Source organism: Ananas comosus, linkage group 25 (genome assembly GCF_001540865.1).
Source record: "Ananas comosus cultivar F153 linkage group 25, ASM154086v1, whole genome shotgun sequence".
In the NCBI taxonomy this organism is placed as follows: domain Eukaryota; kingdom Viridiplantae; phylum Streptophyta; class Magnoliopsida; order Poales; family Bromeliaceae; genus Ananas; species Ananas comosus.
In genome coordinates, this window is record NC_033645.1 from 1,978,773 (window position 1) to 2,003,484 (window position 24,712).

Here is a 24,712-nt window from a genome sequence, read left to right on the forward strand (position 1 = left end):
ACTTTATCACTTTAGTATCCTGTGGTTTAAAGTGTATCAAGTTAGTACCCTGTGGTTTTGCACTTTATCACTTTAGTACCCTGTGGTTTCACACTTTATCACTTTAGTACCCTGTGATTTAAAAAACCACAGGGTACTAACTTGATACAAATTAAAACCACAGGGTACTAAAGTGATAAAGTACAAAACCACAGGGTACTAACTTGATACACTTTAAACCACAGGGTACTAAAGTGATAAAGTGAGAAACCACAGGGTACTAACTTGATACATTTTAAACCACAGGGTACTAAAGTGAAAAAAATTGAAACCACAAGGGGGGTTTTTGAAGTTTTTTCTAATAATAATAAGGGTACGTCTGCTTGAAATTATTATAAAGTATAATTATATATTATGGTATACGCTTTGTAAACTCTAGTATTACTACAATAAGCAAATTCAAAGATCTAAAGATTTGAGCTCTTTCTATATATTAATTTACAATAAATTCGTAGTATTTTTGGAATATTTTTGTTATTTTTGATACCCCAAAAAACATCCAAAAATTCTCCTGTAAATATAAACACTGTTTCATATAATACAACAAAAATACTTCAATAATATTACAAAATTACATAGCATTATAATAGGTCCTAACTATAGAGGGTACTATATTTTTTTGTATGATAAAATTACTCGCATATAGAATTGTAGACCGAGGACTATTTCCAATCACGTACGCTTGATTCTAAGTAAGATTAAATTTGCTCGATCCAACCAGAAAATTTTACAGTTATTTTAGGTCAAGACCTTGTCCAAATAATCGACCAGGCTCAACCGGCCCAAGTTCGACGATAACAAAAAAAAAAAAAAAAAATCACAAAATGCGTCAAACCAACCAAATAATCTAAAAACTTGGATTCTACCAAAATTTTATCAGCCTCTATTGGGCTAAAATTTGCTTAGGTCTACTTGCATGCACGAATTTGATGATGATATTGGAATATCTTAAAGCAGTTATTATTATTATTATTATTATATATTAAAAAAAAAATCTTATACTACCACGTTTTGTCATAGCCCTCGATAACACCATCCCATTCAACGTGTGACATATGAACTTTTTCACGCCTTGCAAAGTACGTAGTTTGATTAATACCGAAGAAAAAACGGCGTAAAAAAATGGTTTTTATTTTTTAGGATCTAGCTATGTTTTGTTAACTTGTTGGAGTTAACCATTGACAACTAACACTACGATATACTACGGCATTGGAAGGAGACAAATCACTTCGACGCTATAACATGCCCTTGAATTTAAAACTATACATATATATATATATATATATATATATATATGCTCCACAACAGCAACAACAACAACAACAACAATAATAATAATAATAATAATTATTATTATTATTATTATAATCATAATCTTATGTTACTATGTTGCTGTTGATTGAACTCAGTTGTTTGCGAACAAATCATATTTAACTTGAAACTTGGCTTGATTAAAGAATAAAAAAAATAGAGTTGAGCTTAAGATAATCCAAGCAAATTTGTGCTCAGCTTTGTTAGGTTCAAGGAGGAAATATTTGTCGGTACCAGTTTATTCTAGTTCGTGCGGAAAAGACGATACTTGATGATGTACTATGCTGAATATTGAGTTTAGTTATGTAACATATGGTAAATTAAGCTCAAAGAGATGACGGTTGTTTTATATAACTTAACACTGATTCAGCTATTATATTACGAAATGATTTGTCTCGTGCTCGGCTTGATTATGCTAGGTCAGGTTTGGTTTTACCTTAGTTTGCTTGTGTCTGACTCGTTTAGACTCGTATTCATGAGAGAAGACACCGCTGTTTTTCCGTCGCCCGGCCCATCTTGCTTGGTCCAAATGGCTAGATTTAGCCATTTGGTTCGAGCCAAACATACTAAGGCCCAAAATTAGACACAATTTGATTCGGCTTTTCCTCGAGTCTAGTCTCGGCGAAAAATAAAAATACCTTGTGACTTTTGGGGGCTTGCAAAGGCATACTATAAGGTTGGACTACTTCAACATGTAAAAATGAGCTAATTTAAATAATGTTAAATTAGCTTTTTTTTTTTTTTCTTTTTTACTGATCGTTCTTAGAGCAAATGACAAAGAGTTTGATGGTTGGTACCCGAGGTCCTAAATTCGAATCCTAGTTGATTCACATTTTCAGCTAAATTTATTTCTAAATAAAATAGATGAAGCGGATAGCGTGCTGCCTATCTCTAAAAAAAAAAAAAAAAATTTGGGTTAGAAACAAATAAGCTGGAGTAATACAATAATAAGGCAAATAGGAACTAGTGCGGATAAGATAAAACCCGAATTAATCGTACCAAGGCGATAAGGTTTTTTTCTTCTTAAATTAGATTAACACAACGACAAAGCATGGACAAGGTCAACAAATAAAATTAGTCAATTTTGAAATAGTTAAAGCTACCATTCTTTTTATTTTTTCGAAAAAATTAGAGTCACACAATGACAAGGCAAACATTAAGAAAATATCGATTTTCTTTGTAATTGCTTAAACAATACCATTCATATCTACTAAATCCAATGAACTCGGAAACAATTCTAAGAAATAATGAACTGATAAATTATATCACCTTACATCTGTCCGCTGATCAATATCTTATACAAGTTCAAAGTTTAAGATTTAATTCGATAAGTGTGATATAGAACATCTAAAATATTTACGTAGGAATCAAGTAGTATCAAAAATCGATTATGTTGAAAGAGATATCGTACGACTCATAAGAGATTAGTTAGCATCCAAAAATTGTAACTTTTTATGTACAAGCCTTTGTTTATGAGTATTTTTTTATAGCATTTGGTTTTTTAATACACAAAATGGGGAAAAAGTCTACATCTTAACGGACAAATTTTGTGGGTGCCCATCTCGACCGTCCTTTCTCTCATCTGTATCTTTCTGTCTCTTTCTAAAAATTCAGGGCCCACAATTTTTTGTTTTCATTTCCGAGGGTCGCAATGGGCGCTTGTACATTACGCGGTGTCCATCATCGTCCCCAAATAAGTTGTTTGGAAATGATGTCTATAAAATTTGTGTCTGTCGTCATTATTAAGAGTGAATCTCGAGGCTCCTTTGGAACAATTAAGATTTGCTATTGCATGTTGAAATAATTATAAGAAATTCTTATAATTTTAATACTAATTTATTATTCAGTAGTTTTTCGTTGAGATTGAGTTATTATCTAAGTATAAAAATTTGTCACTTTATAAAAAAAAAGTAATTAATGAATGGTGCTGTACAAACGCGTCCGCATACGAGCGCATAGTATATAACCAATCGAATTCTAAATTTCTGCGACCGCGCGGGCCCCACCACATTTCCAACATTATTCCGGTGCCACACACATTTGAATCAACCCATTATTATTTTATTATTATTATTATTATTAATCCAATAAATTACACCCCTGAACCTTTATACAAAGCTCATTAGAGTCTCCTCTTCGTTTTCCTCCTCTTCCTCTTTTACCCGATCATTCCCGTCCCTGAAACCCTAGATCCTTCCCCCCCGATTCCTAGGGTTTTCTTTCTAACACTTCGACGATGTCCCTTTCTCCTCGTCCTACTCCATTATAGCGTCTCCGTCTCCCTCCTCTCCGGCGGCCGCGGAGATGGATCGCTCCGCCGCATCCGGAGCCGACGCCGCGGCGGAGACCGCCTTGTTGGAGGACTTCGGCCAGAGGGTCGACCTCACGCGGCGGATCCGCGAGGTGCTGGTCAACTACCCCGAGGGCACCACCGTGCTCAAGGAGCTCATCCAGAACGCGGACGACGCCGGCGCCACTAGGGTTTGCCTCTGCCTCGACCGCCGCAAGCACGGCGCTGAGTCCCTCCTCTCGCCGAAGCTCGCTCAGTGGCAGGGCCCCGCGCTCGTCGCCTACAACGACGCCGGCTTCACCGACGACGACTTCGTCAGCATATCGCGGATCGGGGATAGCAAGAAGCAGTCGCAGGCGTGGAAGACGGGGCGTTTCGGGTGAGTCCCTTGATGCACTTCTCCCATTTAACTTCTCTGCTTTAGGAAATGGTTTAAATTAAATTAATTGATGCGGCCATGGTTTCCTCCTCAAGAACTTCAGGGTTTGGCTTGTTTAAAATCAAATTGCAAACTTAATTTTGTGACTACTTTTACATTGCAGGAACATTTTAATGATTGCGTGGATAATGGAAGATAAAGTTGGTTATAGCACTGTTATAAGGCTTGGTTGGAATGGTAGCTTTGGGTTTATCTTAGAAAATTTACTTTTTTGTTTTATTGAGAATTAGCGGGATTACTCAAGTTATTCCGATGTTCAACCAAACAGTGACTCCTAGGTGCTTTGTGGAGTTTGTGAGCCTCGTCGTTCTGTTTGAAAGAGAAGAAATTTGACCCACTCTCATGTTTCAAGAGAACATTTAACATAGTTTAGACCGGATTTGAATGTGAAGGCATTAATTGTATGCACTTATCCATAGATGTACATTTTGGTAGTTTAGACAATAAGGTTGCTATTTTTCTATTAGTTCTAGATCCAAATTCAAATTCCAACCTGTTGATCAATTAAACCCATGTTAACAACAAATAATTGGTTCCTGTTCAGGTCATTGTGTTCACATATTGCCCCCCCTAGTTACTTCAGAAGCAAGCAGATACTATTTTAGCTATTTCATAGGTTTTGAGTGGCTTGGACCATCAACATATAGAAACTGTTGTGACTATTTTGTTGGTTTTGTTCAGCGTGATCTAATCTGAAATTCTTTGCTTTTGTTACTTCTCCTTTCATAAGGACTCTATGTTGTGTTATTTTCTTATGTTTCCTCTTCTTCTGGTATATATATTTTTTCAGTTAAAAACACTCCTTTATTCGTGAAAAGATAATTTGATTTTGCTCATAAAACAAGTATTGTTGATTACTGGGTTTCGGAGGACTTAGTAAGATTGTTGAATCTACATATGCTACACTTGATTTCTTGCATCTAGTATATGTCTTTGACTATTTAGTATTGTTCTGCCTATCATGACTGTTTTCTCTTTTCTTCTGAATTTGCTATATAGGGTTGGTTTTAACTCGGTGTACCACCTGACAGACTTGCCATCTTTTGTAAGCGGCAAATATATTGTCTTATTTGATCCCCAAGGTGCATACCTTCCCAATGTTTCTGCTTCAAATCCGGGGAAACGCCTCGACTTTGTTAACTCTTCAGCTATTACACTATATAGAGATCAGTTTTTGCCGTATTGTGCTTTTGGGTGTAACATGACAGCCCCTTTTTCGGGCACTTTATTTCGTTTCCCTTTGAGGAGTGCAAATCAGGCGGCTGTTAGTAGGCTTTCCAGGCAAACATACTTGGAAGATGATATTCTTTTGCTGTTTTCACAGCTTTATGAAGAAGCTGTGTTTTCTATGCTCTTTCTTAAAAGCATACTCTCAGTTGAAATGTATATATGGGACGTTGGTATGAATGAGCCACGGAAGTTGTACTCTTGCTCTGTCAAGTCACCAAATGAGAATACAGTCTGGCATCGTCAGGCACTTGTTAGGTTCTCTAATTCTGCTGAATCTTTAAACTGGCAAACTGATCCCTTTTCATTAGATTTCCTAAGTGAAGCATCCTTTGGGTCAAATGTTGAAAAAAGAATCTGCACATTCTTCATAGTACAGGGGATGGCATCAGCATCTAGTAAAATTGGTTCCTTTGCTTCTGCTGCAGCTAAAGATCATGATCTCCACTTATTGCCCTGGGCATCTGTTGCAGCTTGTATATCTGATGGCGAGCCTGAGGTACTGTACACTTACTTTAAATAGAGATGTTATTTGTATTGCATCATATGTTTTATGCCATAGATGCAAGACCTTACATTGGAAAGAACAATGCCATTCTCTTGATAAGCATCATTTGCTGTCGTATTCCACGAGTGCAAACTAGATGTGGAATGCTCATAGCAAACTAGATAAGGAATTCTGTTTCTTGATTATATGCCTTCCCAAGTGCAAGTGATTTTTAGTGTTTTTGTTGCAAATGAAGATCAACCACGGTAACAGGTGACTTTTATCTTTTATCAGATAGGTTAGTTGATTTTTCTTTTTCCTTTTCTTTAACTTCGACCATTAAAGTTGCATCTGGTTTGGTGTAATTAAACCTCTTGTGAACAACTCTTTTGTTTTTACCTGTTTGTTCACTTGCAGTAACTTTTACTACAGAACCTGAAAATTTTCCCTGCTGCATGATCCTTTCCACTGTTCAGTCAATTATATATTAGTTCGCAAAAAAATCTTTACTAAGTTGTCGAACTATTCTAATGCCATATTATTATGTATTTCTTTTGAGTTCATGGTCAGTTTTTTTCCCCAATAATTCTTATTTCTATTGAAAATTAATCTATGTTGAACTGCCTTGTGGTAAACTGGGTTTTGCAGGGTGCTGTTCTTAAGGAAGGCCATGCTTTTTGTTTCCTTCCATTGCCCGTAAAAACAGGATTGGCTGTGCAAGTGAATGGTTATTTCGAAGTTTCTTCCAATCGGCGAAACATTTGGTATGGAGCTGACATGGACAGGGGTGGAAAACTTCGTTCTGACTGGAATAGGCTGTTATTAGAAGATGCGATCGCTCCAGCGTTTATTGAGTTGCTATTGGGTTTGAGGACGCTATTGGGGCCCAATAAACTATACTATTCTGTATGGCCAAGTGGTTCATTTGAGGAGCCTTGGAGCATTTTGGTTGAGCAGATCTACCAAATTATTTATTTATCGCCTGTTTTATATTCTGATATTGGAGGCGGAAGGTGGATATCACCATCTGAAGCATTTATTCATGATGAGGTGTTTTCTGGAAGTAAAGATCTTTGTGAGGCCCTTATATTGTTAGGGATGCCTGTTGCTTGTCTGCCTAATGCTATTTTTGATATGTTTTCCAAATATAATAGGAGTACTAGCCTCAGACTAATTAATCCTGCTACAGTAAGACATTTCCTCAAGGGGTGCCAAACTTTGGCAGCATTAAACAAATCTTGTAAGCTAGTTTTGTTGGAATATTGTCTTAGCGATTTGGATGATGTTGTTGTTGGTAGATACTTAAATGGCCTTCCTTTGCTTCCATTAGCAAATAATCAATTTGGAGTGTTTTCTGAGGTTTCACAGGGAAATTTTTATTTCATCTGCAATGAACTTGAATACAAGCTTTTGAGTGCAGTCCCCGACAGAATAATCGACCCAAACATTCCTTCTAAATTACTAAGTAAACTCTCTGATGTTGCCCATTTCTCTAAGGCAAACATTGCATTAGTTGATGGTCAGATTTTCCTCCAGTTCTTCCCCAGGCTCTTCCCTGCTGAATGGAAATATAAAAATCAAGTTGATTGGAATCCAGAGTTGGGCAGTACATTTCCAACAACAGCTTGGTTTGAACTTTTTTGGAAGTATCTGCGAGAACGCTCTTATGATCTTGAGTTATTCAGTGACTGGCCTCTATTGCCATCTACTTCAGGGCACCTTCACAGACCTTCCAAATTATCTAAGCTGATTAATGCAGAATTATTATCTAGCACGATAGAAGAGCTGCTAGCAAAGATAGGATGCAAAATATTAAGTACACAGTATGGAGTTGAGCATCAGCAATTGTCCCTCTATGTATATGATGGTGATGTTGCTGGTGTTATTCATTCAATTTTTGAGGCTGTTTCTTCAAGTGGTAATCCCTTGCACTCTCTTTTTCAATATATTGCTCCTGATGAGAAAAATGAACTCCGCCAATTTCTGCTGGATCCGAAGTGGTACTTGAGAGGCTCTCTTTCTGATGATGACATGAAGAACTGCAAGAAGTTACCTATTTATAGGGTTTATGCTGAAGGGGATGTCAATATTTGTTACTTTTCTGATTTGGATACTTTCAAGTTGTACTTGCCACCATTAGGCATGCCTGAATACTTATTAGATGGCGATTTTATTTTCTGTTCATCCCAAAGTGAGGAGGAAATTTTAATGAGATATTTGAAAATCGAGCGCATGAAAAGGTCTTCTTTCTACAAGAAGAGTGTTCTTAACAGAGTTGGTGAACTGCAACCAGAAATTCGTGACGCAGTAATGTTAACCGTACTGCGAGAGTTGCCTCAGTTATGCTTGGAGGATCCACTGTTTAAAGAATCTTTAAGAGTGCTTAATTTTGTTCCAACTATCACTGGCAGCTTGAGGAGTCCTCAATCTCTCTATGATCCTCGTGTGGAAGAACTTTATGTTCTTCTGCAGGAATCGGATTGTTTCCCTTGTGGATTATTTCAAGAATCGGATGTTCTCGACATGTTGCTTAGCCTAGGGCTTAGGACATCAGTACATCTTGATACTGTAATTCAAAGTGCACGCCAGATTGAAATGCTGATGCACAAAGATCAGTCGAAAGCTAATTTAAGGGGTAAGGTGCTGCTTGCTTACCTCGAAGTTCATGCCAACAAATGGGTTTCTAATAGACCGAGAGATGGTCAAAGAAAGGCGAATGTGATGTTTGCTAAAGTTACCATGGCACTACGGACTCGTGACATTCCTTTAGAAGCTGACCTTGAGAAATTCTGGAGTAACCTCAGAATGATATGCTGGTGCCCTGTGCTAGTTTCTCCACCTCATCCTGCTTTGCCATGGCCTGCAGTTTCATCAAAGGTGGCCCCACCTAAGCAAGTAAGACTACATTCAGATATGTGGCTTGTTTCTGCTAGCTCGCGTATTCTTGATGGTGATTGCTCTTCTTCTGCCTTGTCATATAGCTTGGGCTGGTCATTTCCTCCAGCTGGAAGTGTAATTGCCGCTCAACTGCTTGAGCTTGGGAAAAACAATGAGATTGTGACAGACCAGGTGCTTCGGCAAGAATTGGCTCTAGCTATGCCAAAGATATACTCTCTATTGACAAATTTGATTGGTTCAGATGAGATGGATATTGTGAAGGCTGTCCTTGAAGGGTGCAGATGGATTTGGGTGGGAGATGGATTTGCAACAGCAGAAGAGGTGGTTCTCACTGGGCACCTCCATTTGGCTCCTTACATACGCGTTATTCCTGTCGATCTAGCAGTGTTCAGAGAGTTGTTCTTAGAGCTCAGCATAAAAGAATATTTGAAGCCAGCAGATTATGCTAATATTCTTTCTCGCATTGCCATGAGAAAAGGATCCGCTCCACTTGATGGTGAAGAACTAAGAACATCTGTTTTAATAGTGCAGCATCTTTCTGACTTCCAGTTTGAGGATTCACGCGCACAAATTTATCTGCCAGACGCCTTATCCCGACTATGCCGATCAACTGACCTTGTCTTCAATGATGCTCCGTGGCTACTTGATTTTGGAGAGAGCACATATACAAAGAAGGATGTTTATAATTTTGTACATGGCCACATTTCAAATGATGTTGCGGAGAAACTAGGCGTACGCTCTCTTCGCCGCCTGCTGCTTGCCGAGAGCTCTGACTCAATGAACTTGAGTTTGTCTGGTGTTGCTGAAGCCTTTGGACAGCATGAGGCCTTGACAACTAGACTCAAACACATTGTTGAAATGTATGCAGATGGCCCAGGGATTCTTTTTGAGCTCGTACAAAATGCAGAGGATGCACATGCTTCTGAGGTTATCTTTTTGTTGGACAAAACTCAATATGGTACATCATCCATTCTTTCCCCCGAAATGGCCGAGTGGCAGGGGCCTGCTCTTTACTGCTTTAATGACTCTGTTTTCAGCTCGCAAGATCTTTATGCAATCTCACGCATAGGTCAGGACAGCAAGCTCGAAAAACCTTTTGCTATTGGCCGGTTTGGTCTTGGCTTCAATTGCGTATATCACTTCACGGACATCCCAGGTTTTGTTTCTGGGGAAAACATTGTAATCTTCGATCCACATGCCTGTTATTTGCCGGGAATATCTCCTTCTCATCCAGGCTTGAGGATAAGATTTGTTGGGCGGAGGATCTTAGAACAATTCCCTGACCAATTTAGTCCTTTCCTACAATTTGGCTGTGACCTCCAACAAGCTTTTCCAGGTACCCTGTTTCGGTTCCCTCTCAGGAATGAAGCTGCCGCTAATAGAAGTCAAATAAAGAAGGAGAAATATGCACCTGAAGATGTGGAGTTGCTCTTTTCTTCCTTTTCTGAAGTTGTATCAGAGGCATTACTTTTCCTCCGTAATGTTCAAAAAGTAACATTATACGTGAAGGAGGGATCTGGTCATGAGATGCAACTCATGCACTGTGCGTCAAGGCGCCATGCTGGTGTGATCACAAAGGAATCTCATGCACATCAAGCTATGCTTGATTTTATTCGTGGAAGTCGGCAGAATGGAATGGATAGGGCTCAGTTCTTGAACAGATTGAATAAGACCTTAGATAGCGAGTTGCCGTGGAATTGCCAGAAGGTTGCGATTGTCGAAGAAACGCCAATGGCCAGCATGTTGCATTCTTGGATTATTAGCGACTGTATTGGTGGTGGACAAGCTAAACGACGATCTATAGTAATGGGTAATAAGTCACATAATTTTGTACCCTGGGCTTGTGTTGCAGCCTACCTGCACTCCGCATATATAAAGGATGTAAAGGAGCTGGGTGAAACATTTAGTAGTTCTGGTGAAATTGTTGATACCGATGCATCTCTAAAATACCAAGCTCCTAGGAAAAAGTTTGAGGGGCGGGCCTTCTGCTTCCTACCTCTACCAATTACTACTAGCCTTCCAGCACATGTTAATGCATATTTCGAATTGTCGTCAAATCGAAGAGATATCTGGTTCGGAAATGATATGGCTGGTGGTGGGAAAGCACGATCTGAGTGGAACACTTGCCTGCTTGAAGATGTTGCTGCTCCTGCTTATGCTCACCTCCTATCTGTCATGGCTGAAGAGATTGGCCCTTCCGATCTCTTCTTCTCATTTTGGCCCACCACTGTAGGTGCTGAACCATGGGCTTCTATGGTGCGAAAGCTCTATATGTGTATCGCTGATCTTGGGCTCCCTGTGCTATACACAAAAGCTCGAGGCGGGCAATGGATCTCAACGAGGCAAGCTATATTTCCCGACTTCAGTTTCTCAATGGCAGCAGAACTTTCAGAAGTTTTGGCTCAAGCTGGTTTGCCTATCGTCTCTGTATCAAAGCTCATTGTTGATAAGTTTATGGAAACATGCCCATCCTTGCATTTCCTAAATCCCAGTCTGCTGAGGAATTTGTTAATTCGACGTAAACGTGGGTTTAAAAGCAAGGAAGCAGTCATCTGTACGTTAGAATACTGCTTAAGTGATATAAAAGAATCTGGTTTTTCTGATAAGCTGCATGGATTGCCATTACTTCCTTTGGCAAATGGATCCTTAACGGTTATTAATAAGTGCGGGGAAGGTGAAAGAATATTTTTTACGTCCCAAATGGAATATGAACTTCTCAAGGATTCTGTTCCGCATCTTCTCATAGATTGTTCTATACCAGATGGAATTCTGAAGAAACTATCCAACATAGCAGATTCTGCGCAGTCAAACATACAGTTGTTCACTTGTTCATGCCTTGTTGATTTGCTCCCTAGGATTCTGCCGCCTGAATGGCAGCAAGCTAAGCAGGTTTCCTGGACTCCAGGTCAGCAAGGTCACCCAAGTCTGGAATGGATGAAGTTGCTTTGGAGCTATTTACAAGATTCCTGCAAGGACCTTTCCATTCTTAGCAAATGGCCTATACTGCCGGTTGGGAATGACTGCCTCTTGCAACTTGCTGAAAACTCTAATGTAATTAGGGATGATGGTTGGAGTGAAAACATGTACTCATTGTTACAGAAGCTGGGAGTTTTCTTCCTGAGATCTGATCTTCCAATTGATCACCCCCAGTTGAAGCATTTTGTTCAGGATTCGACGGCACCTGGTGTTTTGAATGCAGTGTGGTCAGTGGCTTCTCAGCTGCAGGATATTAAGGAACTATTTGCCAATGCCTCAGTGGCAGAGATGCATGAACTTCGGAGTTTTATTTTCCAGTCTAAATGGTTTTCTGGTAATCAAATTGATTCTTCACATATTAACTTGATCAAGGTTCTTCCAATATTTAACTCTTACAAGAGTAGAGAGCTCGTTAGCTTGTCTGATCCAACGAAATGGCTTAAACCTGAAGGCATGCGTGAGGATCTCTTAAATGAAAATTTTGTTAGAACTGAATCTGAAAAGGAAAAGAACATTTTACGATGCTTTTTTGATATAAGGGAGCCTACAAAAACCGAATTTTACAAAGGTCACGTGCTTAACCATATGTCAGAGTTTCTTTCGCAGCCAACCATTCTTTCATCAATATTATGTGATGTGAAGCTTTTGATAGAAGAAGATGCTTCCAGAAAAGCTGCTCTATCGGAAATCCCATTTGTTTTGGCAGCTAATGGTTCTTGGCTACATCCTTCCCGGTGTGTTTCTTATTTTCTCACACTTTTTGTTGCTTGCTCTTTTTTATAATGTGTGATTTACAGCTATTAAATGTTGATTCATTGACAATTATGTTTGTTTCTCCCCCTTTCTGTTATTGTACTGATTTACCTTCTGATTGCCACCTCATTCGCCTCATTGTGAATTGGAATATTTAAGCTGTCGAAATCCTGCTCTTTTTGCTTGTGTTTCTTTTTTCAAAGACAACTTATTTTTCAAAGTTTGCAAATGGAAAGTTGAAAGTTGCTCCTTGCACTGTTTTCGCTATAAAATGATGCTCAGTTTGTTGATTGGTATTTATTCTGTTCTTCATGGATCCTAGTGTAGTTTTGATGTTTCCTCATCTGCTTTGCCATCAGTAGCGAAACAAGTTTGGACCTTTTGGATCCAAGTATAGTTGCAACCTTAAGTCTGCATGGTATAATTCATCCAATTTAAAAGTGTTAGATTTAATCATCCATCATCAAGCTGGAATAGGTCAACATTCATGAAAGTAAGGGTCCTGGTATATCCTAATCAACATAAAACGGTATTCATCTGTCATGATTATCTTGTTGGTCTGGACTTCTCCAGCCATAGTGATAGCTTTATTTTAGCAGCTAATCTGATTTTTCCCGCTGTTCACCTAACATTTTTAATATATGTTGTTGACGGAGAATGTTTTCTTGAGTAAATTGAGTGTTTGTATCTTTTTCAGCCTTAGGCAAGTCTATTGACTGTTTAAGCTGTAAAAATATATTTTGTATTTTTAGTTTTGTTTTTTCTTCGTTGATTGGCTATCAAAATACTTACTACCATTATTTTCATTTTGGGAAGTCTCTAGTGTACCTAGCAGACCACAGTTATTGTTTATTGCTATTTGTTTTATATGCTACAGAGCTTCCCTGTGCTCAGATTTCGGTTACTCTCTGGTTACTTCCTTTTAAGAACTCTTTATCTCCAGGCTCTATGATCCTCGTGTACCTGAATTGCGAAGTTTGCTGCACAAAGAACTCTTCTTCCCTTCTGAGAAGTTCATCGATGCTGAAATTCTAGAATCACTGACAAGTATGGGGCTCAAAAGGTCCTTGAGTTTTAGTTGTTTACTAGATAGTGCTAAATCAGTTTCAATGATGCATGCTTCAGGAGATAGGGATGCTTTTATATATGGCCAGAGATTACTTGTTTATTTGGATGCTCTTTCTTTTAAGCTCTCAACCCATGGCAGACAAAGTAATGATGGAGCTGCTAGTTTAATAATAAGCAATTATGCTATGGTATATGATGACGATCTGCAAGCAGAAAACAATGAAGATGATAATGGCAATTGGGACGCAGATGTGCTATCTTTCCTTTCCCATTTTGAACATGATCTAACCGAAGACGAGTTTTGGTTAGAGATCAAAACTATTTGTTGGTGCCCGGCGTATGTTGCCCCATTGGTCAAAGGACTTCCATGGTTAGTATCAGAAGATAAAATAGCACCTCCAATAATCACCAGACCTAAATCCCAGATGTGGCTAGTGTCGTCTAGAATGCGTATTCTTGATGGCAATTGCAAATCTATGTACCTCCAGCAAAAACTTGATTGGTTAGATCCCGCTGATATCAGAGTTTATTCTGCACAATTAATTGAACTCTCAAAGTCCTATAACAACCTCAAGACACAACCTGAACAAGACTGCCCCATTGACGTCGTGTTGGAAAAAGAGATCCCTTCAATGTATTCGAAATTGCAAGAATTTATTGGTACCAACAATTTCAAATTTCTAAAAGAAGATTTGGATGGCGTTCCATGGGTTTATGTAGGCGACAACTTTGTTCCTCCAAAGGCACTTGCTTTTGACTCACCAGTGAAATACCATCCTTATCTATATGTTGTTCCTTCTGAGTTGTCAGAATTCAGAGCATTACTTTCAGCATTGGGTGTAAGAATGACATTTGATGCTTCAGATTATCTTAATGTACTGCAATGTTTGCAGCGTGACGTGAAAGGAGAGCTGCTATCTGCTGACCAATTAACTTTTGTTCACTGCGTACTGGAAGCTTTTGTTGACAGTTATGCTGGAAAGCAAGTTCCTGATTTAATGTTGAAATCACTGTTAATTCCTGATTCTTTAGGAGTTCTAATGCCTGCTTTGAATCTTGTTTATAATGATGCCCCATGGATGAAAGATAGCAGTCCAGGTTCGAAACATTTTGTACACTCAAGTATCAGTGATGATCTAGCTAAAAGGCTCGGAGTACAATCTCTTGGTGGTTTGACTTTAGTTGAGGATGAACTGATGAGGGATTTACCATGCATGAATTATCCTAAAATATGTGAACTGCTAGCTTTGTATGGGGAGAGTGATCTTGTTCTGTTTGATCTTCTAGAATTGGCTGATTTCTGCAATGCAAAGAAAGTACACCTGATCTATGACAAACGAGAGCATCCCCGACAATCTTTACTCCAACAGAATCTAGGTAATTTTTGCTGTTTGCTTACTCTGTTGAAGATTACGTTGAATCATGCTTCCACTAAACAATGCAGCAACCTTATAATTTTGTCATGATTTTTTAGAGCTTTTTGAGCTAATTGGCACCTAATTTGCTTTAACTTTTGTAATTCTGATTTCTTCAGGTGACTTCCAAGGTTCTTCTTTGACAGTGGTATTTGAAGGAGTGACGCTAAGCCAGGAAGAAGTATGTAACCTCCAGCTTCCTCCCCCTTGGAAAGTTCAGGGCAGTGTTCTAAATTATGGCTTGGGACTTATCAGCAGTTACTTTGTATGTGATGTTTTGACTGTTCTTTCGGGCGGTTACTTCTACATCTTTGATCCATTGGGTTTGACTCTTGGTGCACCCTCTAGTGGTGTCCCTTCTGCAAGATTATTCTCTTTATCAGGTTTCTTTTTGCTGTTATTCTTTTGTTAGAACTTAGAAGTCTGATGTTGTTCATGTGGTCCAAACATGTTTGACTATTTTATCTTAAAAGTACTAAACAGGCAACACCATTTATCTCTTCCATCTGTAAGATGAAAAATAAAACTTACTGCAAATTGTTGATTTGCAGGCACCAATTTGGTTGAGAGATTTCGTGATCAATTCTATCCAATGCTTGTAACGAAGGAAATATCTCTGTCATCATCTAACTCTACAGTTATACGCATGCCTTTGTCATCAAAGTGCTTGAAAGAACTTGAAACAGTTTCTAAGAGGGTAAAGCAGATCTTTGATCGATTTATGCAGCATTCATCTTCAACGCTTCTGTTTTTAAAGTCAATCTTGCAGGTACCCACATGCAAAACACATGCCTTTGTTGCTTTTGGATTTAAACTTGGCTTTATATAGTTGTATCTCGACAATTTTCTTCAGTCAACATATCCGACTGAGTCAATCCGTTTGTTTCTCCCAACTTTGTATACTTCATTGTAATATCCATGCACTGCCATTCCTCAGGTTAGTTGCTAATACAAATAATTTTTTGACGTCTTTTAAACTCTTCTGGAAATTCAGGTTTCTTTATCAACATGGGAGGAGGGGAACTCCCAGCCTTCTTTGAACTATTCTGTGTTTATTGACCCAACATTTGCTATTTTGAGGAACCCATTCTCCGAGAAGAAATGGAGGAAGTTTCAAATATCAAGATTATTTACGGGTTCAAATGCAGGCATCAAAATGCATGCAATAGACGTGAGTGTAATTGAGAGCGGAAGCAGTTACATAGACAAATGGCTTGTTGTGCTTTGCCTGGGATCTGGGCAAACTCGAAACATGGCTCTTGATAGGTATATTCTTTTGATATTATGTAAGGGAATTTGGAAAGCTCTTTTAGATTACGAATGCACTCCATACTTCAATTTGTCATTGCTCACGTGGTTAGATACTAGGGTAACATATATGTATAGTCCCTGTACTATCCCTATATTGTGACATGACTCGGTCCCTGAGGTTTTCTCTTTCACATTTCAGTCCCTTTTCTTGTATAGTGCAATTAAATTCCTGGCAAAGTCGTATAGTGCAATTACATTCCTGGCTGTCAAAAAAAAAAGTCCATGTACTGTTGTTCTTAAATGATCTTTTAAACCTTTTTTTCCATTAAATTGCAATAGAGAGGTGATTTTATAGTAGTGATGAAATGGTCTTAAAAGGAAGAAGAAATCTCCTTTTATGATGGTCAGGGATGAAAGTGTGATATGTACGAAAGTTCATGGACTAATGTAATGAAAATATCAGGATCAAGCAGTATCAGGTTACTGTAGGATTTTCTATATATTTTATCCTATGTATCATGACTAAGTTTATAGCAAGTTACAGCTGCCATTTAAAAATCATTGACTCACATTGGGAAATTTAACTTCTTTTCCCTCATGATAATGCTCATTTTATATTTTTTAAATTTCAGGCGATATCTTGCTTATAACTTGACACCTGTTGCTGGAGTGGCAGCTCATGTATCTCGTAATGGAAGCCCTCTAAGTGTGCAGTCTTCAAGCTGCATATTGTCACCTCTTCCTCTCTCTGGATCTGTAAGTATGCCAGTCACAGCTCTTGGGTATTTCCTTGTAAGCCACAATGGTGGCCGCTACATTTTTACTCATGATGAGACAACTTCGCCGGAATTACACATCGATTCTACAAAGCAACTAGTTGAAGCATGGAACAAGGAACTGATGCTATGCATACGGGATTCATATGTTGAGCTGGTATTGGAATTTCAAAAGCTTAGAAAGGACCCCGGGGCCTCTGCTGTAGAATCAAAGTCCGCCCATTCTTTAAGTTCTGTTTTGCAGGCATATGGTGACAGAATATACTCATTTTGGCCAAGATCTAGACAGCAGCCAACTTTATCTGATAATTTGTGCTTATCGAAAGCAACCGAAGCAGACTGGGAATCACTGATCGAACAAGTTATAAGGCCGTTTTATAAACGCCTGGTCGACCTTCCTGTCTGGCAACTCTATCGTGGAAATCTTGTCAGAGTTGATGAAGGCATGTTCCTCTCACAACCCGGGAGTGATGGAGTTAACTTGCCATCGGCTAGTGTTTGTAGTTTCATCAAGGAACATTATCCTGTTTTTTCTGTACCATGGGAATTGGTTGGAGAAATTCGAGCAGCAGGAATTAAAGTAAGGGAAATCCAGCCTAAGATGGTCCGTGATCTACTGAGAGCTTCTTCTTCTGTTATACTTCGATCTATCGATACATACATCGACGTTCTAGATTATTGTTTCTCTGATATCCATCCAACCCAGCCAGCCAATCTCAGACCAGTTGAGAATATGAGTAAGTCTGTAACTGAAATGCAGCCTTCTTCAAGTTCGAGCATGCTCCATTCGCACCATACAGTTTCACAGAGCACAGGTACTCCTGGAGGTGATGCCCTGGAAATAATGACTTATTTCGGCAAGGCTTTATATGATTTTGGCCGTGGAGTTGTTGAAGATATTAGCAAAGCAGGAGGCCCTATAGCTCATGCAACTAGTAGCGCAGGTAGCAGCAATTTACATGCTGATCGGTTATTGTCATCACTAATTGCTGAATTTAAAGGTGTTCCATTTCCAACTGCAACAAAGTGTCTAATAAGGTTGGGGACAACTGAACTTTGGATTGGAAACAAGGAGCAGCAGCTAGTCATGCACCCATTAGCTGATAAATTTATCCATCATCAGTGTTTAGAGAAACCCATCTTGGCTGCAGTACTCTCATATCCAGCTATTCATCGGCCTTTGATGTTGAGGCACTTTTCCCCACACTTGCTATCGGGCCATTTAAGGGTTCTTTTTCATGAGCATTGGGTAAAACTCGTAGAAACTAGTCGGGCTCCTTGGATTTCGTGGGGTAACAGTACAGAATCATCCTCTTATGGACCTACTCCTGAATGGATAAGGAGTTTCTGGAAAATTTACGAGTCTTTACAGGGTGACCTTTCACTTCTATCAGACTGGCCTCTAGTTCCTGCTTACTTGAATGGGCCAGTTTTGTGTCGTGTAAAAGTGCGCCACCTAGTATTTGTTCCACCTGTTACTGATTTAACTCTTGAGAATAGTGGAGAGTTTGGCCTGGCAAGTAACAATATTTCGGAAACTGAGCTAGAAAAGTTGCATCATGTTGCATTTAATTTCACAAACTCCAGACATCCATGGTTATTTCCTCTACTTAATCAGTTTAATATACCCTTATATGATATATCCTACCCAGAACTTGATGTACTTTGCAAGTTTGTTCCTGCTCGCAGTCAGACGATTGGGCATGCAATTGTGTTTAAATTACTTGCTGCCAAAAGAGCAGGTTATCTGTCTGTGCCAGTTCAGTTATCAGATGAAGATCGTGATAGGCTGTTTTCTCTATTTGAAATGGATTTCAATGCGCCCACCCAGCATGTGTACCAGAGAGAAGAGCTAAATGTGTTGAGAGAACTCCCAATATACAAAACAGTCCTGGGCACCTACACAAGTTTATATGGCTCTGATCATTGGCTCGTTTCCCCTACTGCATTCTTCCATCCTAATGATGAACGATGTCTTTCCAGTTCAGCGGAAGCAAGTTCATTTTATCATGCTTTAGGAGTTGAACAGTTGAGTGATCAAGAATTGTTAGTCAGGTTTGCCTTGCCCTTCTTTGAAAACAAAACCCCACAAGAACAGGATGATATACTATTGTACTTGTATACGAATTGGAACAATCTACAACTGAATTCTGCGGTGCTGACTATCTTGAAGGAGACAAACTTCATAAAGAATGCGAATGAGCTTTCAACTGAGTTATTTAAACCAAAGGATTTACTCGATCCTTATGATTCTCTTCTTACATCAGTATTCTCTGGGGAAAAAAGCAAGTTTCCAGGTGAGAGGTTTGTAACAGATGGATGGCTTCGCATACTGAAGAAAGCAGGCCTTCGTACGTCCTCGGAAGCTGATATGATAATAGAATGTGCAAAGAAAGTAGAGGCCATGGGCATTGATGCTATGACCTGTGTCGAAGAGCCTGACGAGTTTGAGGGAGACTTTTCGAGTAGCAGAAATGAAATCTCTTTCGAGATATGGACATTAGGAGAATCTATTGTTAATTCCATATTCTCAAATTTCGCTACTCTTTTTGACAGTGCCTTCTGTGAAAAGATTGGAAAAATTGCATTTGTACCTGCTGAAAAAGGTTTTCCTAGTATTGGTGGTAAGAAAGGGGGTAAAAGGTTTCTCTCTTCCTATAGAGATGCTATCTTGCTAAAGGACTGGCCGTTGGCCTGGAGCTCTGCTCCTATTCTTACTAAACAGAGTGTCGTTCCTCCTGAATATTCTTGGGCTGCATTTCGGCTTCGAAGTCCTCCAGCCTTTTCTACAGTCCTGAAGCATCTACAGGTTAGGATATTTAGTATGTTCTTCCTCTTTTGGTCACTCATGTTCATGTTCTTTATGGAATGTCATGACAGATTGTTGGAAGAGATAATGGTGAAGATACGCTTGCTCACTGGCCAACTTCATCAGGGATGATAACAGTTGAAAATGCTTTCCTAGAGATTCTCCAGTACTTAGAGAAAACATGGGGAACACTATCTTCTTCAGGTTAGGAAATGCATATTACGTTACACTTTGTTCTTGCCGGTTGTATTAAGTAAAATCTTAATTGTTAGTTTGAAGAAACAGCTTTAATCTAGAAAATTTGAAAACATGTTCACTTGTGATGTTATTAGAATAAACTTTATGTGCATACTTTGGCAGATAAAACCGAATTGGAGAAGTTGGCATTTGTACCTGTTGCAAATGGTACTCGCTTGGTCTCAGTAAAGTCTCTTTTTGCTCGCCTAACTATAAACATGTCACCTTTTGCCTTTGAACTTCCGAGCCCATATCTTCCATTTATCAACATCCTCAGGGAGCTGGAAATGCAAGAAAATCTTACTGTTTCCTATGCAAGGGATTTTCTTCTGAGTATCCAAAAAGCATGTGGTTACCAGCGGTTAAACCCAAATGAACTCCGTGCAGTGATGGAAATTTTGAATTTCATATGTTGTTCTGGTACTACACAGGCAATAACAGATGAATCGGACATCATTGCTGATACGATAATCCCGGATGATGGATGCAGGCTTGTCTCAGCAAGATCATGTGTGTATATTGATCCATATGGGTCTCAGATTCTCAGTTTTATAGATACATCTGCATTACGATTTGCTCACCCGGAGCTTCCTGAAAGTATACGCACATTCTTGGGCATCAAGAAGCTTTCTGACATCATTGTCGAGGTATTTCCTATTGGACACGTGATGCTATACTTGTATGAATGTCTAGTGAAATCCATTGCCTATCCTTGAACTTTATTCATAAACTTGAATTTCTTTCTAAAAATGAGCATCACGAATGTTCTTTTGCAGGAATTAGATGAAGAACTGGAACTACAATTTGTGGACCATGTTGCATCCGTACCACTGAGCAAGATAAAAGAAAAGCTTTTAAGCAAATCATTACACAATGCAGTTTGGATCTTACTAAATGGCATAAACAATCATTTCCCTTCATTTCAAGGCCTTACTTTGTTTGAAACGCAAAACTTGCTGCAAGACATGGCAGAAAAGCTCCAATTCGTTCAACACCTCTACACTCGGTTTCTCCTGCTCCCCAAGCTTAAGGATATTACAAGGGTGGTTAACAATTCCGCTTTTCCTGAGTGGGGAGGCAATGGACAAAAGCATCAAAGTATTCATTTTGTAAACAAATCGAAAACCCGTATTTTAGTTGCAGAGCCACCGAGTTTTCTGACAGTATATGATAGCTTAGCAAGTGCTGTTAGCCACATCCTGGGTGCACCAGTAACATTACCCATTGGGCCACTTTTGGTCTGTCCGGATGGTTCAGAGAAAGAAGCCCTAAAAATACTTAAGATAGGGCCTGAAATTGGATCTTCTAAAAAGGGAGGAAAGTACAATGTTTCATTGGGAAAGGAGTTACTGCCTCAGGATGCTCTTCGGGTGCAATTTCTTCCTTTACGACCATTTTATTCTGGGGAAATTGTAGCATGGAAAACAGGAAAAGAGGGGGAGAAACTGAGGTACGGCAGGGTTCCAGAGGATGTGAGGCCATCAGAGGGCCAAGCACTATACAGGCTCTCGGTGGAAACAGCACCTGGTGAAACCTTAATGCTGCTTTCTTCTCAAGTTTTCTCATTTCGAAGTGTTTCGATGGCTGACGTTTCTTTTGTGCCCGACCAACCTGAGAGTAGTGAGAGAGGAGCAGGAAATACGAGGTCCGGCCTTACATTGGCAAATACCAGGAGTGCGGAAGTCACGAACCACGTAAGTTCCAATATTTTTATTTGAATTTGATAATATACACCCTACCCGAACTACAATACCTTTCTAAATGGGTACCTGAACTTTGGAAATTTTGATTTTTAGTACCTGTATTTTCACTTAGTATGATTTCAGATTAGTCAGGACTTAAAACAGTTTTATAAAGTAACAGAGTATTCCATCAAGTGCAGAACATTTTGTTAGGTTACACAATGTGATTAAAAAAGTTGCAATGCCATCTAGTTCTGATGTAGAGGTATTTAGATCAAACATATCGTAACAATAGGTACTTTGAACAAATTTTCTGAAGTTCAGGGTCCCATTTGGAAACGTGTTGTAGTTCAGATGCCCATTTGACAATCAAAGGTAAAAAACCGATAGATTTTACCTAAACTGTTAGGTTTGTGTGTTTTTAATTTTACATTTTTAGACATGGATCTACATTGTCAGATGCTAAAAGCATTTTCTTGCTGCTAGAATGATAAGATCCAGTATGGAAAAGTTTCTGCAACAGAAGTGGTGCAAGCAGTTCATGACATGCTTTCAGCTGCTGGAGTCAATCTTGATGCCGAGAAGCAAAGCTTGCTCCAGACAACTCTGAGTCTGCAAGAGAAGCTTAAAGAATCTCAAGTAGCCCTTTTGGTCGAACAGGTTTTTTCTTTTCTCTTCTTTTCTTCACTTCCCGCATTATTTAACCACATGACAAGTAGGTTTTTCTATTAGCAGCTTGAATTGAATCTCTAACCATCAAAATTTGGTACTATTTCGGTAGTGTTTTACAAAGATCATGTTGCCTCGAGACTTGGAAGTATTTCAAAAGGAAACCATTTTTCTTTTTCTTCTTTGAAAATCTATAGGATTGTTCATTGAAGTTTATTCGGAACAAAATTTTGAAAGTACCTGCTTACCTGCAAAACACATGATTGTTGCAGGAAAAGGCTGAAGCAGCAGTTAAAGAAGCTGATGGGGCAAAGGCGGCATGGTTATGCCGGGTCTGTCTGACTAACGAGGTCAATATCACTATCATTTCTTGCGGCCATGTATTGTGTAACAGATGCTCAGCTTCCGTCTCGCGTTGCCCATTCTGCCGCACCCAAGTTTCGAGAATAATGAAGATTTTTAGGCCATAAAAGCCACATGAACCATTCATTTTTTGGGGTTAGATTCTTCAACTCTATGTTGAAGCATCCTGATCTTGCAAGATACAGGTGAAGATTGATGCTAGTTATAAAGACTGATCTCTTTGAGTTGACGAAACCTACATTCCTTGATTCTGGAAGTTTGTACAGTTTTAATGGGAATTATTATACAACCTGTAAAGGTGTAAAAATTCTTTCACAAGAAAAGGTGTATATATGTCGGCAACAAGCTATAAACTGATACTTCCGCCCAGATACTAAGTTTAGCATTCTTTCCTGTGTACAAAGGTTTCGCTGTTAAACCAGAGATGTGCTACGGGGGCCATTATTATTAATTGATGTCAGTTTGCTTTCTTAAACAAAATATATATAAATATGATTGGCAGGACTAGGAAGTGTGTTTTCTTCTCTTTTTTTTTTTTCTCGTGACCTTCTCTCTTTCATGTGTAAGTTATTATTTGACTTTGGATTAGTCGGTTCGAAGCTCACCACGCCCGTGGCAGAGGCTTCCACTCCTCACCAGTTCTATGTTACTATGCTCTTGCTATGGTATCGGATATATCTTTTGTCGTATGTACCTTCCTTTTAAGTCTAAAGAGTCGTTGCGAGTTAGAAAGCTACGCCATATCGGCCATCTACCAAAGTATGACACTAGCAAAGTCTTATGTACTGTGGCTAGACAAGTCATTGATCCTCTATTTTTGTTCTTTTTAAGGTGGTCTACAAATTATTCAAAATTTAATGGAAACAATCCATGAACTAATGTATCTTACCCAGATCCATATCAACAATGGGGTATTTCCTTTTTTTTTTTTTTTTTTCATATCCACAAAAAAAAAGGGTAACATATCGGAGTTCTATAGATTGTATATGAGAAAAAAAATAACAACAGGATTTGTACACGAGCTGATTTACAGGAAAAAGAAAAAAAGGAATTATAGACAAGTTGCAAAGATAAGCACGTCCACTATGTAGAAACATTTCCACATTTATATCTAAATTTTGTAGCATTGAAAATTGAATTACCAATACTATTATAGAGTACTGATATGAATATGGTAAATTCCACCCACTTTACCAGAACAATCTACCTACAGACGCAAGTCTATGCAGGAAGACGTTATGACTTGATAAAGGACAAGAACAGCTGCAGTAGCCGAAACAAATCAAACATAACATAGATTAGGGTTATCATTTACTATCATCAACATCGTTAAAAATTAAGGTTTTTTTTTTCAACATTAGGTGGGGGAAAAACAGGGGCAACATGAACAGTATATCTTGAGATGGGAATAATCCATACACAATTTTCAGTTAAGGGTTTTCTGGAGCACGGAATTTGAAGGCTTGGAATGCCCAGCTTTAATCCCTTTAGGCTTGGTATCCAACAAGCACAAGTCCTCACCGTCAATTACTTCTCAATAAAGTAGCACTACAGTCTACAGAGTCAATATAATAGCGCACTGTAGTCTACAGGACAAATGATCTAAAGAATACAACAGATAGTGACATAAAAGGTGAGCGTATGGGCTACTAGCTGCAGCTTCGTCAGGAATTTGGAAGATATTAAGCAGTTGGGACGGTATAACATAATAGTGTTATATCTTAGATCTCTTTGAAACAATAGGTGCAAAGAAATGACTAAATCATCTTCTAATAGATGCAAGCAATATAGCTGAACTGCGACATGCATGTTTTGCTACAAATATGAACTTATTGAGTGAATGACCGATTTGCACAAATCGAAATCAAAGTTTGGCCTGCGATGCAAGTGCACTACATTTCCGAAAACAGAAGGCCTACTCTTCCTCCGCTGTCTAAGAACTTATGCAAGTGAATGCCAAGTATTTAATCTAGAAAAAACACCTTCCTACTTCCTATAGTAAGTCTTCAAAGTAATAAGATC

The 24,712-nt window shown here is 38.8% G+C and overlaps 1 protein-coding gene across 2 annotated transcripts; it reads left to right on the top strand.

The window, feature by feature from the left end:
- Nucleotides 3,449–23,215, top strand: LOC109729046 (sacsin). Of its 2 annotated transcripts, XM_020259668.1 has the most exons (13): nt 3,458–4,019; nt 5,079–5,805; nt 6,442–12,401; nt 13,364–14,865; nt 15,023–15,286; nt 15,455–15,672; nt 15,898–16,169; nt 16,787–19,739; nt 19,811–19,943; nt 20,100–20,623; nt 20,753–21,670; nt 22,145–22,318; nt 22,600–23,215. In XM_020259668.1, the coding sequence occupies exons 1-13, from the start codon at nt 3,655–3,657 to the stop codon at nt 22,795–22,797; spliced, it is 14,208 nt and encodes a 4,735-aa protein (XP_020115257.1). In that variant the 5' UTR covers nt 3,458–3,654; the 3' UTR covers nt 22,798–23,215. The 2 variants fall into 2 exon arrangements, with proteins under 2 accessions (XP_020115258.1, XP_020115257.1); XM_020259669.1 differs by lacking the exons at nt 20,753–21,670; nt 22,145–22,318; nt 22,600–23,215 and having other exon boundaries at nt 3,449–4,019; nt 20,100–20,144; nt 20,254–20,450.